The following is a 15,798-nucleotide window of genomic DNA, read 5'->3' as shown; positions in this document are numbered from 1 at the left end:
AAACCTTACACTCTTCATCAGTGTCTTTCGAGCCAAGCAAGGAGCGTGGTTCCAGGGATGAAAATCCACCGCCACATGTTTAACTGCAGACGTTCAGTCACCGTGCCTTCTCACAATACAATACTTTGAATATAATCAAATACCCACAAAACTAACAGTCCCATTGTCATACTTACACATGCACTAAGTAAATCTTACCCCTGCTCGTGTTGTCATTGTGAGATTGTTGGAATGTTAGTATTGATTATTCTGCTCAAGCTGCACAGAGTAATCAGCATTTCTACTGACTCTTGTTTAACCGATTTGGGTTTTTGAATCAAGTAGAGTCTGAGATGTCATTTAAAGTTAAGAAAGTAACTCTGCGTTATACTTTTAAATTCAATGAAAATTGCATTTAGATGCCGGTGGATAACTTGTCCATGTGTGACATTCTGGTATTTAATGCTTAGGAAGTAAATAAAGAGTTTCTTTTTTTAAATTCATGTAATGACTGTAAAGGATTTAATTTCACATTGTGTGACTCTGTTGTGTGCTTTATAATAAGGAACTAAGGCAATTAAGCCTTATCATCTGTGTCGGGAAGCACTGTGTACACTAATCTTTTGTTTGCATATAGTGTGTGTGTTTGTGTGTATGAGAGAGAGAGAGCGAAAGCAAAAGAGAAAAGGGGGGATATGAATATATTCTTGGCTATGTTGTTTTCACATGTGCATTTGTTTGACTCAGGCGTGACTCAAGCATGTCCAGTAAGTGCTTGTTTGTGTATTGTGAGTTTTCTAGAGCATTGGTCCTCATGGATCAGTACAATGCACAATGCCTGTTAAACACTACTATTCTTGTATTCATCTCAAAGTTTATTTGCCCTCACGAGAATCAGGAATAACTCACCTACATATATCTATATGCCGTACGCGAATGTATGCATTTTAATATATGTCTTTGAGTGTGTTTGTGTGCATTTAATGTCTCCTAGTTTAATTTATATACAGAATGTAAGTGTGTGATTTTGTAAGTTGGAGGCAAGAGAACTCTGTCAGTGAAGCAAAAACAATGCTTGTTAGAATAATTCTCCATTTGCCTTATTGCCTTTTGTAACAAACCTGCTAAGAACACCTACCTATTGATAATCTGCTCCAAACACAACGCATCAGACAACAGACAACCCTACACAAAATACACACAACACACGTATAGAGTAACTGCAATGACAATAGAATACAACTAGCACTATCAGAAATACAAAAACAAACTGTTATTAAAAAAAATCCTTGATGCTTATTGCTATAACACTACACAAAACGTTTTTGCTTGAACTGCTTGAAAATAAAATGTATTTGAACACATCCATCAAATTACTGCTTATCCATTTATTGTTGGAAGGGCTGGAGTACAAATAAAAGTATTCTGAAGGGCACGGAGGAAGCAAACTTTGCAGAGTTCGATACACAATCAATACCCAATCTTAAAAAGTCAAAGAAAACGGGTTGTTAATGTGTAGGTTTTGCAAACTCTTTGCACAGTTGGACAAAGAAAAAAACAATAACAACACTGAAGACCTCTGCCTTTTGTGGATAAGCAGTAGGAATTCCTTGGAAGCTCATAAACCAGAGCTGGATGATCCATGTTTTTTTTTATCCACACCCAACACTTAAGCATAAGTTAGAAACTTCTAGGAAGTTGTCTTAACAGATTAATTTAGTGCAAGACAGATATTGTGAGTTGCACAAGCTGGACTAGTGGTTCAGTCTCTTTAATTTATGCATTATGACCTGATCACCACTTATGCTAGCTTTCCTCTTTAACCTTACTGGCACCTAGAGAGATTACTTTTTGTCTGTAGGCATTATTGATTGGATTAACAATTTCAGCCTTGATATTCTGAGACATTACCCTATATAGTCCTGTAAGTCAGTGATGTATGCCAAGATTCCCACAGAGACTGCTCCAAGATTCCCCTGAGAAGTTCCGTGCCTTTCAGCAGAGATGCCTTTAGCCGTTCACTGAATTCAGGCATGCATGAGTGTAGTACAGGACATTGTGGTTATCAAACTATCAGCAAGGCTTGGAGTGATCATATTTTCATTTAGGTGAATAGCACAGCTGGCTTCATGCATTCTCAAAAGCTGCGATCAGTGGTTATGTATGAACCATGTTTTAAACATATAATCAAATATCGGCATCAGTGATCGTAAACAAGTAATATTACACTATAGGGAAAGACGGACAAAGCAAGTTCATGTGCTGGGTCACTGTTGGTTCATTATGGCTGTCCATGGTTTGTTCCCCCCAAAAATTCAGTCTTATATACTTAAACTACAATGCAAAAGGTAGAACAAATTTTATGTTTTGATTACAGCAAACATTTTTTACTAATGAATGCTTTATATCGTTGGTGTCAAAATCAAACCCTTAAATAAGAGCTGATTTGTCTCTGTGTGTGTTTCTTCGACCAGGCTGTTGTTACACATGATGGTCAACCTCTTTAGCTGGACACAGGATGCCATTACTCACACTACAGTTATGGAATTACTAATTGATGAAAACTGAAAATAGAAAACAATATGTTCCACACATATTTGTGAGAAAACACCCACACATGCAGCACTCAATTAGGAATTCACATCCACATACTCCAGGGACATGCACTCACCTCTCTTCTCACCTACACACCCATACAGTGCAAGCACAGCACAAGAAACCAGGAAGTGCCTCATTGCTCACATTGCGACACTCACACACACAGCTACGTGGGTAAGCACACACTTGTGTGTTCATGCACACACTGAGAGATGTTGAGCTCATTAAGAGATTCTCAGAGGGCAGCCAAGAAAGACAGGCTACTGTGGGAACCAGGAATCTGCCACTCTACTGACCTAAACATGCACATCTATTATGTACAGGAAATAAAACAACAGAAGAAAACAATATGATGCTTTATTCTGATGAGGGACCATACACCACTGATAGGTAGTTCCACATTGATTTGAACATTTTTTTTTTTTTACTTTTTTTGATACTTTATCCTAGAATTGATGATTTTAGTGTCTTTTTGCCAGGCTTTGGCAAATTTCTAATGGCTTTGGTCATGACTGGTTAGTTTTATGACATTTATAGGAAAGCATGCATTACGGGAAAATAAAGAAACATCTACAAGTAGTTGTTCAACATTATCCACTCCTGTATGCGCACTATATTTCACACTCATACAAATGTAAACTTAATTCTGTTAAAGCAGGTTGATTGTTTCAGCTAGCTCAAAATACTGCTTCCACAAAGTGCTGTTGTTGTTTCACCTGGACTGTTCAACCTATAACTAGCTTCACTTTTTACAGTTTGACTTGTACAAGTTAATGAGTAAAGATTGCTTCAGTTTTCATGTCAAGGCTCCCAGGGGGATCTGTACACACATACCCAAGTTGCCCTCATGCTAGCACACACACACACACTAAAACACTGGGCACGTCTCCATCTGCTAAAACATAATCCCCCTTCATCTGATGCTAAGCCAAAAGATGGAAGGATGAGGAGGTAAACAGAGGATGAGACAGGGAGACAGAACAAAGCAGAGAAAAGCTAAAGATAACAATCCTCTTTGCCCTATTTACCTTTGACCTCTGGCTATTAATCCGACGCAATGTGTCTGAAGAGATTTTGACATTTTGAGGCAAATAATTAGTTTATGTTTGTTAATTTGAACATTTTAACACGCAGACCTGAAGTTTTAATCACCAGTTTTTAGTCAGTTTTAAGCTTTGTAACAAAGCTTTGACTGTTTATGCAAGCTTGCATGCAACTTAAACTTAAGAGAATTGTGCATTAATACAAGCACCTAAAAAGATGCAATAGTTTCATGGAGGCACTCAGCCACTAAAAGAGACAGTTTCTAAGTTTCTTTCCTTCCTTTGATTGTCTCTGGACTACTTTCAGGAAAATACAGCCCAGAGTGAGAACAGATACACCTTTTTGTGTGTCCGGTCCTTAGAAATCATGAAGGCTGCCACATTTCGAGACTTAATGATGAATACATGCAAAACCTAAAAACCTATCTGACTAAACAAACTCAAGTTCAAGTTCTATTTTTTCACCTTGTAAAAACACATTGTCTGACCTCATTTGGATCACCTCTGACCTCATTACTATACTGTATGTGATCATTCTCAGATGTAACACAGACTCTCTTTTGACTACTTTTTATGGCTTCTTTGTTTTCTTTTTGCCCTTTACATCCTTTTTTGAATTTCCATTCCATCCCTTTTTTCACTTTTTATGTTATATCATGATAAGCTAAGGAAGTTTGTTATTTATATGAGTATGAGTCTAGTCAGACAGCAAACAAGAAAGACTTGCATTTTTTCTTAGCCTCACTCTTATATACACATGCATGCAGAGTCACAAAAACACGCATTCATGGTTATATCATGAAGACCACACCAATTCTCAGAAACCCTAGCCTAATTGGCCCAAACCAGAAACTGTGGGTGTGTGTCTGAAAGAGAAAGAAGTGGATTGTAGTTACAGAGTTTCCCAATTTGACTAGTTTCTTGGTATGACTGTGCAGGATTACCAGATATGGGTAGCTGAAAACAGCATCGTCATTACACCACAGTGGGTGCAGCATTAGAGCACGCAGCTGATTGATACACACACACACACACACACACACCTATCTATCTATCTAGGGGCAATTGTGGCTCAAGAGTTGGGAGTTCACATTGTAATCAGGAGGTTGCCGGTTCGAGCCCCGTCTTGAACAGTCTCGGTCGTTGTGTCCTTGGGCAAGACACTTCACGTGTTGCCTACTGGTGGTGGTGGTCAGAGGGCCCGGTGGCGCTAGTGTCCGGCAGCCTCGCCTCTGTCAGTGCACCCCAGGGTGGCTGTGGCTGCAATGTAGCTGCCATCACCAATGGGTGGATGACTGGTTGTTTAACCTCCTAAGACCTGAACTCTTCCACAGCATGCATTTTTAATTTCTCTTTGATATTTGGGCATATTGGGGCCCGATGAATGTAAAAACAAAGAATTGCCAGATTTTTTTTTTTACCTTATTTTTGTTTTTATGAAAAATCAGAGCCACATATGAGGATATTCGTTTCAAATTTTGATAGAACAGTAGCAGTATAATGTCCTCGTAAGTGGATATCAGGCACTTGTAGAGCAACATTGAGTATTTTGGTCTAAATAACCCAAAATGTGATGTCCACATATGTGGACACCAGATCCTAGGAGGTTAAAGGAATGACAACAGTCTAGTCCTTAGGGACTAGAAAAGCGCTATACAAATGCAGGCCATTTACCATCTATCTATCTATCTATCTATCTATCTATCTATCTATCTATCTATCTATCTATCTATCTATCTATCTATCTATCTATCTATCTATCTATCTATCTATCTATCTATCTATCTATCTATCTATCTATCTATCTATCTGTGCAGTTCCTCCATTCTGCCAGCAATCACAATCATCTACCCACATTCACAAAGAACTGCAATAGACATTTGGCCCCGGCATGACCCCATTATATACATCAAGCCAAGCCCCAATCTGGGATTACATGATGAGACAGAAGCGCAGCCTTAATCTGCAGAGGAACTGTGGGAGAAGTCTACCCTTAAAAATATTTTGGTTCACATGTGATTTTGTTTTTGAAAATATTTATTTAACAGAAAATTAATAAGATAGAAATGTTTAAAATGATAAACTTAAAAATAGAGGCTCTAACATGCAAATATTACTAACTATAGTATTCCTAAATATATCTAAATTTTTCAGAAGGCTAATAGTGGATCACCTCTCTTGGACCAGTAACAAAACAGTGGCGTTCAATGGGTTATAATCATTCATTCATAAGTCATTCATTCCTGAGCCCAGTTTCATTTTGCTACCACTGAAGACATCCTGGTAAACCAAGGGTGAAATCAACATTCACTGTGGACCATCGAGTGAATGTTAAGCTAAAATCATTGTTTGGAATATTCAGACTTTAAGGCCGAAGTGTTGCTTCACCAGGCTCAGAACTATGCAGAGCTTTGCTCCAAGTAGCTTCCAAAGTTTCAGCAGGCCTGTCAGTGTTTAAGATTAAATCAACAGATTAAGCGGATAGCCCACTGCACCCATAAACAAAGACACACAAGAGACATTAGTTCTACAGCACATCCATACAATGCATGCTTGCTTTAGCAAAAAAAAAAAATTTACTTAGGCTGACACTTAACACAGGCATGAAACACAAGTGAAAAGACAATACCTGCTAATGTAACTGCATTTTAATCTATGTTTGTAGTCTAGATAGAAACTAATGACACAGATTATCATTATTTTAAAATTCATGGTAATTCAGTTGCATCAACATGGCTAGTTGGTCTCAGCTGTCTATGTTTTTACATATGAGCAACTTATGTTCACTTAAGATCCAAATATTGCTACCATGTTATTACATTCTTGGCAGGTTAAAGTTTTAATACCATAAGAAGATTTCATGTCTCTGTGCGCATGTGTGCGTGTCCATACACATTGTGTATGACAACAACCGATCTCTATGTATACAGTACTTACAAATTCACTCCCGTGGTGCATATGCCTTTGAAGCTCAGCAGGGTAGTCTAATAGCTTTTAATTTTAATTAAATTTCTCTCCCTATTAATAACCTATATAATTCCCTAAGTGGTTTCAAGTTTTAGAGGTGCTGCATTAGTCATTAGCCAATTGCTCAGTAATGGGTAGGCTTTCTGCTGACTCAACAGAAACCCGAAGTTGGCAAGTTCATCTTATAAAGTCTAAATAACTCTGATAATTTTTGTGACTATGCACATGAACATGGTGCAAAAGAAATGAAAGCAAACAAGACATGCTAACAGTATTTGTGTGACCAGGGAAAAAGTGATAAAAACAACAGTGATTCGCAATTAGTCAAGTCAGAAACACACTCATATGATATTTTACGGTGGTGGTTAGATCACTGTTAGGGAGTGATTCCAAACAGTTCATTTCCAGATTTATCACATGTGCTGTGTTATCTTAGATGGGTCGCAACACCTCATTTTGAATTACAGAAAATATATGACATTAACATCGCTCAGGCAGAGCAAAGTGATGTTGTCACTGCCAAGTGATGAAACGTTTCTCACACTGAAAAACACAACATAGATGCTCAGGTCCAGCTTTCCTTACCCAGATGATCATGCATGCATTGCACAATGCTGTGACTTACTGTGACTGCTTGGTTAAAACTTGTGTAACAGATCTCATCCCCTGGATTTACTTGTATCTCATATTTCGTCAGCATGATTCAACATTTAAGACCTGAGGAAAGTAAATTTCCCAGTAAGTCCTGGACAAGTTCATGACACGTTTCCTTTCATGTAACTGGTGACACCCCCCATTTCCTCTGGATTTTCTAAAAAAAATAAAAATTAAAGAAAAAATTTGCGTTTGCTCATTTCCTCATTCCATTTTCCAAAGTGTGTTTTAACAATCAGGTACTTAATTACAATAATCAGAAAGCAAAAGATGGATCAATAGAAAGAATAGATACGAAGAAAACTTTACATACATTTTATCGATGTTTCTTTTGAAAGGTTTTCTTTCTTTCTTTCTTTTTCTTTTTCTTTTTTTTTTTTTGAATTATCCTGTATAACTTTACACCCAAGCATCTCACCCGCACACCCACAGCAAGCTGGACGCTCACACACGGTGCGCACGCGCCACTCATTTGGCAAAGTTTGACGCCCCAACTTTAAAAGTGCAGATGCATTAGAAACTGGAAAACTATGCGGGATATTTCTCAGTGGCAGAATAGATTTTTTTTTAGTTGTTCCACAGAGATAAGACGTCCGGCGCCTACAGTCTCCAGTCTGACCGTGAGCGTGGCTATATTACCCTCCACCTGCGCTGAGCTATTTCAGAGTTTTGCACTTGGTACGCCTGTGCGCGCATAACTTTTTAAAGAAAGCAAAGACTTCCATATTTTTTGGCACTTTGGAACAAGACGGGGCATAGAGTGCGTCAGACTTCAAGCGTTGGAATCAACAAGTGATTCCAATTTACGGGTAAAGGAGAGAGCTACTCAAAGCTCGTAGTTATTGCAAACGTTAATGGAAAGCTTTAGATAACTTTTGAAGTACATCATTTTTCGCTTAAGCCACTAGAAGACGAAGAGGACATTTACTCATTTTTACCGCTGTCGTTTTTTTAACCTAGCATCATTCTCAGCAACATGAGAGGATCGGTGTTTTTCCACATGTGGACGGTTCTAATTTTGGGAACTTTAACAGGAGTCGTGAGGGCTCAGGTCTCTACGACCAAAGTGATGAGGGGCAACAACAGAAGAGACGGTGAGATCACCTTTTTTAAACTTTCTTTAGCTTTAATATCGATGTAGCTGTAATAACATGTTTTGTGGTGCACAGTGTGTACGTGGATTTGTGTGCAAACGACTGACTTGGTGGTGAAAGTTAAGTGATCTAAAAATGAGCGATGGAGAAACAGGAAGCGCATAAATTCCGTTGAATAACAATTGAAAATTTTGAAAATGAAATAAAGAACGGGCATCACTTTGTCCCACTGGGTGTTAAACACCTTTTGTAGCATAATTATCATGCATCTCTACATAATTTAAGATAAGGTCTTCAGATTCTCAGAGTCTCGTGGCTGTATAAATTTCTGGATGTGTGCCATGCTTACTTTGCGCTCGTGCCTGAGGGCAAAGTCGTGGTGAAGTAGCGCTGAGTACCACGCGCGCACACCCAAACAGCTGCAGCGTTGCTTTTGGCTGGAAAGCATGAAAATACCTCTGTATTAGGTTCTGACCTGGATAGCTGCCCCTGAGGCCTGTTTGACTAAACTCTCTCCTGTGTGAGTGTAGAAAACACAAGGTTGCATGGGGAGCTCAGCCATGAATGAAAGTCTGACACAATAAAACCCTATTAGACACGTCTTAAACTATCTTTAGTTTATTATTATTATTGTTGTTGTTGTTGTTGTTGTTGTTGTTGTTGTTAGCTTTTTTCATCATTTCCAATTTTATGAATCATCTCAACCAAACCTGTCAACAAAACGGTCAGTATTTGAGTTTTATCATTTGAATCCAACAGTGTAACATCCACCCGAAGGACGTTTCATTGTACCCCGTTAGATAAATGCATGTATTTACGGCAAACATCACAATAGCCATTGCAGAGCTGTAGCAGCATTATGAGGACAAGCAGACGGAATAGAAAAGTGATGGAAGAAATGGTGCAGATTAAAAGTTGGTGCTTTAAAAAGACAGCAGCTGCATCAGATCTTTTTGGGCGAGGTTCAAAATAGCAGCAGGATGAAAAGTGTTTGTTCCCTCACAGAACAGGAAAAGAAACGGTATTAGCTGCAAAGATCAGAAGAAGGCAGCGTTAACACTGGAGTAAGTTTTCACAATACTGTTAAAATCTGTGTTTTTAATACGTGTTCCAACTTTTCTTTTTCTTTTTACAGCTCTGTAGAAAATCTCCCTTGGTGGTTGCTATTGTTGCTATTGTTTTCAAGTTTTATGTTACTGAAGTCTGTCTCAGACTGCAATTGTAAACACAGTTGTTCTACTCTTTTAGTATTCCAGACACAGTATTTAATAATAGTCTTTGACCTTCATGACCTCTAATAATATATTTACAGTTATTTTCTAACAAGCATTTATAACAGCTGATAAATGAAAATTAAAAAAATAAAGAAACAGGAGGAACACCCTCCAAACGTACTATCAGCGTCAGCATATTTGTTGAAACACCACAAACACAAGAACGAGCTGATATGAGTTAAGTAGAGCCTTGTGGTGACATTAAAACAAGATTATTTTTAAAATGCACTGTCATATTATCTCTGTAAGAACATATGAATAAATTCACATACAAACTGTTACGGAAATCCTTTTCATCTGTTGAAAAGAAAAACAACATCATCCATTACATTGGATTTTTAAGTCACAAACGACTGGTAACAGTATCAGTCTTAAAGTTCCTACATCAGTCGAACTCCAGACATCATTGTACATTATACTGTTATTTATGCTCTTGTCCTTCTTGAAATTTTTTGACAATAACATAGCTAACCATTGAATGGTCTTGGGGAACTTTTCAGCTTTAATCCTTGTCCAGGGAGGTTTGCTGCAATACCTCAAGTTTCAAACACAGAAATTATGATACCAGCATATCATGTTTACAATAAAAGATTTTTCTCACTTATATCTGCTTTAAAATGGGTTAATGAAGCAAATCCAGCGCTGCTTTAGAGGTCCCTATATACTTTTTGCAACAGCTTTGTATTGTTACAACTATTAAATGAACAAAGTCAGGATAAAAAGTTTGAAGCTTAAAAATCAGTCCCACAAGTCAACACATACAACACATGCATGCGAGATTATTCATAAATTGGTAAATTGTTTTTTTCTCCCACAAACTTGTTTTACTCTAACATTTAAAAAATAGCTGTTATACTAGAGTCTCATTGTTTCCCATGTATTGTAATCCAAACTCCTTAGTCACTAAAACAACAGCGTCTTATCAGTCTAACTTTTTTTACACACTCACACTCAATGAGATGAGGTCAGCCATTCGATAAGAGAGCCTCTTGACACAGTTGTCAAACCATCCATATTTTCTAATAATACCAAATCAGACCGATATGATCAAAGTGAAGTCGAGTCACGTGGAACCGAAGCTGCTGTCCAGTCAGCCTGATTGCAAGATGTTTAGATTCAACAGCTCTTTAATCCATTGCAGAGTCTTAAAATAATACACTGCTACAAAGTTATCTTTACTTGTGTGTTTGTGTCTAGTTTTTGCCAAAACAACCAGCTTATGTGGAATATGAGAGCTTAGTTCTGTTATTTGATTGACTGTAGCTGATTAGAGTTGTTTCCAACCTAAAGTTGATAGGGCCTCCACAGCTTTCTTTCATCCATTAACCATTGCGAATGTGCTCATATGTGCGTATTTGTGTGTAAATGTTCTGACAGAATGTCTTAGCTCATTTCAAGGAATTCCCGCCAAGGTTTTGTTTTATTTTCCTCCCGTGTTTGTTCAGCATTTTTCTCATTCTTTTTGCCTGCTATTGAAGTGAGTCTACGTGTGCTTTAAAGGGGTTTGGGTGGTGTGGAGATGGGGGGGGGGTTAGCCAGGGAGACGGCGTATTTTTGTAGAGAAGGAAACACAAAAATACACATGTAAACACATACAACAAAATAAACACTATTTGGCCTTTCTGCTCAGAGGAATTTGTCATCTCCACTGAAAAGACCAGATGACCCAAATACAATAAAAACTAATACACAAGCACAAACATATACACAGACTCGGCTACTACCATCGAAAACATCATAAAATATCACAGATGTTCAACTATTTCCCATACTGCTTATATTCTGTGAACCGCTCTACTATTGCTCAAGATATTTATTATTATAATAACAATTTACAACAACTTGTTAATATGCAGGACTAATAATACAGCGAAATGTTGAGCAACTGATGGTAAAGGTGACTGCTCTGCTCTGGTTTTTAACAGAGGTATAACTTAACTAGGGGCGATCGTGGCTCAAGAGTTGGCCGTTTGTCTTGTAATCGGAAGGTTGCCAGTTCGAGCCCCGGCTTGGACAGTCTCGGTCGTTGTGTCCTTGGGCAAGACACTTCACCCGTTCCCTACTGGTGGTCAGAGGGCCTGGTGGCGCCAGTCTCTGATGAATACTTCGCCTCTCAGTATTCATCTCAGAGAAATGATATCCTTAGGTATTGAGAATGCAGCAGATGGATGCAAAGCCCATCCGACATCACATAGAATTGCACATGATAGAATGGCATAGATTCAACAATGTATTGGAAGCATCCGTCAGAGATTTTAGTCAATGTTGACGTGACAGCATCACACGATTTGTTGCCTGCAGATCCATGATGATCCCCTCCTGTTCCACCACATGCCAAAGGTGCTCTATTGGATTGAGATCTAGTGACTGTGGAGGTTGTTTGAGTACAGTGAACTTATTGTCACATTCAAGAAACCAATTTGAGATTATTTAGGCTGATTCATATGGTGCGTTAACCTGCAGAATAGATACACTGTGGTCATAAATGGATGGACAGGGTCAGCAGCAGTACCCAGGTACGGTGTTACTCAGCTGGTACTGAGCAAAGTCCCCTAAGCGTGCCAAGAAAATATCCTCCACACCGTTACACCATTGATTGAAGGCAGGATGGATTCATGCTTTCATGTTGTTTATGTCAATTGCTGAACCCGTCGTCTGAATTGAGATTCATAATTTTTTCAATATCTTATTATCCCATTATTTAGTGAGCCCATGCAAATTGGAGCCTCATTTTCCAGTTGTAGCTGACAGGAGTGGCACCCTCTGTGGTCTTAAGTTGCTGTAGTTTATCGGCTGTAGTCCTTATGCTCTTCTGCATATATTGATTCCAATGAGTGGCTATCTAAGTAACTGTTGCCTTCCTATGAGTTCAAAGCAGCCGGGTTTTTCTCCTCAGACATCAACATGGTGTTTACTCCTAGAGAACCGCTGCTCACTGGATATTCTTTCTTTTTCAGATGTTTCTCTGTAAACCTTAGAGATGGTTGATTTTAACTTCAGCAGGTCGTCTAAATCATGTGTACATGGTGTGTGTGTGTGTGTAGATATGTTGTGTATATGTGGAAAAACAGAAAAAATGAGAGGGACATTTGGTGAAATATTAATCTTTTTAATACACCATCAACAATCCTTGTGAGACTCCTCATATCATAGCCTAAAATTTATTTTCCGCGTAAAATAAAACTGCTGACGTCAGCTGTAATGAAAATGTCAAAATGGTAATTTTAAGTTATTTACTCCATATATATTATATTAAGATTTCTCCTTGTAATATTACATTTATTAGTGCAGCTGGGCTAATCTAAATGTACCATGGTGTGTTTAGCTACTTAGCATACTGAAGTCTAAGGCAGACAATATGTGACTTTGAGAGAATGCGGTAAAGTGAAATTCTCTAGCGATATAAGAGCACTGATATCTTCTTTTTAACTGTTTGCTTCAGGATTAAAGTTACACTTTGAAGCTTAATATGATAGCATATTACATATTCAGGGGGCTTGTATTATACTGCATTTGTACACTCTTGTCCCTTTTGCTTGCATGTAATCCTCAAAGGAGACAAAAAGGGCCTGAAAAGCACAGGCAGAGGCTATGATGGACACTTTTCCTTGTTTTTAACAGTCACTTTAGCTCTTTGTATGTTATACATGCAGCCAATTGAAAGACTAACAACAACAGAAGTGTGACTTGCCCACAGATTGGTTGTTTGTAACACTGCCCCCTGGTGACACTAAACAGTTGTAACATGTGGATGATTTGCAAAGTTGTGCGTAGGCTCTGTGTAGGGCCAAAGCACAACTATGTTTGAGCCATTAGCACGAACGCTAACATGCACCACATACAGAGTTATTATACTTGGAGTATGAAAAATAGAGAGTAACCATAATTGCAGTGATAACCAGCTCTCTACTAGCAACAGGTTAGACATACAGGTTTCTCTGTTTTTGTCATAAAACCATAATTTAGTCATGGAGTGCAACGGGTCACTTTGGCGGACAGAGATTAGAAATTACGCATCTTGTATTGAGCACAATAATTTTTTTTATGAAGAGTCGTGGCATATCCTTCTGAATCCTTCTCTTTCTTCCAATAATTCTTATCTTTGCCGTCCTCTCAGTGCCGTCTTATCAGTCTGCGCCTCGCTACATATCACTTCATCTCTGCAGATCCTCCTCTTTCAATCTCTCTCTTTCTCATGTCTGTCTCTATCTCTCAGCTTTCACCCATCTGTTTCAGCTGTTTTTAATCAAAAGCTATTTCACCCCGTTGGCTCTGTTGGCAAATACAATGTGACAAACAGTGTCACAGACAGGCATACCAAGACAAAACAGAGACACCTGCACAAGGATAACACATTTAGTCAAATGTATTCTATCAGACACTATGGATGCACTTGATAGACCTTTATTTACCTTTGTATACTGAAAAAAGGGCATAGATTATGAGAAAAAAGCAAAAAGCCACAAGCTCCACAGCAATTCATTTAGATATTGGTACAGATAATGTCCTCACCTGTTTGCATTATCAATAACTGTGATGTCCTGCGGGCCCTCAGTGTGTATGAGTGCTCAGTGTGGCCAGGGACACACAGCACAGACACACAGAGGCACAATCACACTCCCATCAAAACAGTCTTGTGGATTGGTGCACCGCTGGACTTGTAATACACTCGTGGAAACCCTGTGAAGAACAGTTCAAAGTAGAGATTCATGTTTGACTAAACAATTTCACCTCTATATCCGTTGGTAGATGTCTTGGAGCTTTTCCAAATGTTCACATTCTTATGGAACTGTGTATTCCATTTTCCATTTCCTAGACCACTTTCGGCTTCTTTTTACTCGTGTTGGCTTAAAAGTTGAGATGCAAAGTTTGTACATACTTGACCTTCTTAAGCATCACTTGTGAAAATATATCCTCTCTAGTGTTCATTTACTAGCTATTGTGGAACTTTACATTAATATCTTCTCAAATCAAAATCATGTCTAAAAAAGCTATTTGGCAATTAGACTCAGATCAGGAATAGGATAGGAAGTAGGATAGGAGTCTAGATGCTGGTGGTGGTGAAGATGAAGATAGAGATGTGAAAGATTTCCCTTGTTGAATTTAGACATATGCTTCATCAGGATAGTGATGGAACCAAAATTCAGTGATTCTGTTTTGTGTGTTACATCACAATGTCACACCGACTTGTGATATCACACAAGCCTGGCGAAACTGAATAATGACAGGATGTAAATGGGTTCCAAATGTTTTTCTGGGACTATATTAAACACAGGGGTGACAGCAGGGAGGATTATGACTGAGGTTATTTGGAATTCATGAGTCACATTTCGGACACCCAACATGAAGCTACTCCCCACCCGCCCACCCAGGCTGAATCAAACACAATTACAGGATCTCCCTTTCAAGGGAATCCCCCAATAAACACTTTTCATCACGCACATACACACACACGCATGCTTTGCCACACACTTTGCATGAGCCAAAGTTACCCCACCTCTAAATGTTTGGCAGACGGTCTTTTCCTCCCCTGCACAGAAAAGAAAATAGGGCGGTGACCACTTGGACAGTGTAGTGGGAGAGGAGTGTGTGCTGTTTGTGTGGCGAGAGAGAGAGAGTAAGGGAGAGAAAGAGGCAAAGGGTGAAATGATGGCTTGAAAATTGAGTGGGTCTAGGTGTAGAGTCACGTATGATATGGTGCTCATATTTTAGGAGGAGGAAGCAAGGGCAGTGGGAGAGAAGTGGTAGTTTTAAAGGAAGCTTAGAGGGCACAGAGGAGGAGAACGGGGAAAAGGTGTGTAGAGAGAGATATGCCAAGTTAAAAGACCTGTCCTTCTACTTTTCTGCCTCGTCAGCTTCCAAAGATATATAGTGAAACCAATTGCAAGCCAAATGGACAGAGAAGATGAAGGTAAGCAGAACTGATAGAGGAGGGAAAGATAAGCTATTTCTGACGAGGGAGGGGGGTCAAGATCAAGAACAGTGCCAAACACCAGCAGATTACCTGATATCTCAGTATTTGATTAAAACTTGCATGATGCAGCAAAAAAAAAAAAAAATCCTTTCACCCCTTCTCTAAAATACTAATGTCTAAATAAGAACAATGAATTCCCCGATATTATCCAAAGTTTACAGGAGTTTACAGAAAGAAAGAAAAGAAGCAATGACAGGATCTAATACGCTCCATTA

The 15,798-nt window shown here is 38.7% G+C and overlaps 1 protein-coding gene across 2 annotated transcripts in view; it reads left to right on the top strand.

Moving 5' to 3' along the window:
* The first annotated feature begins 7,616 nt into the window (after window positions 1–7,616).
* The window catches only part of pdgfd (platelet derived growth factor d), a 52,735-nt gene continuing 44,553 nt past the window's right edge, over window positions 7,617–15,798 (top strand). For both annotated transcript variants that reach the window (XM_085245688.1, XM_085245687.1), the window contains exon 1: window positions 7,617–8,335. In XM_085245688.1, coding sequence (XP_085101814.1) covers window positions 8,218–8,335 — 118 coding nt within the window. In that variant the 5' untranslated portion in view covers window positions 7,617–8,217. The remainder of the gene's footprint in view (window positions 8,336–15,798) is intronic.

This window comes from Mchenga conophoros, linkage group LG14 (assembly GCF_057382185.1).
Source record: "Mchenga conophoros isolate Kocher_MC1m ecotype Shallow Benthic linkage group LG14, M_conophoros_male_GT1.1, whole genome shotgun sequence".
Classification (NCBI taxonomy): domain Eukaryota; kingdom Metazoa; phylum Chordata; class Actinopteri; order Cichliformes; family Cichlidae; genus Mchenga; species Mchenga conophoros.
The sequence above is the reverse complement of the archived record's forward strand: the minus strand, read 5'-3'. Positions and strand labels throughout refer to the sequence as shown.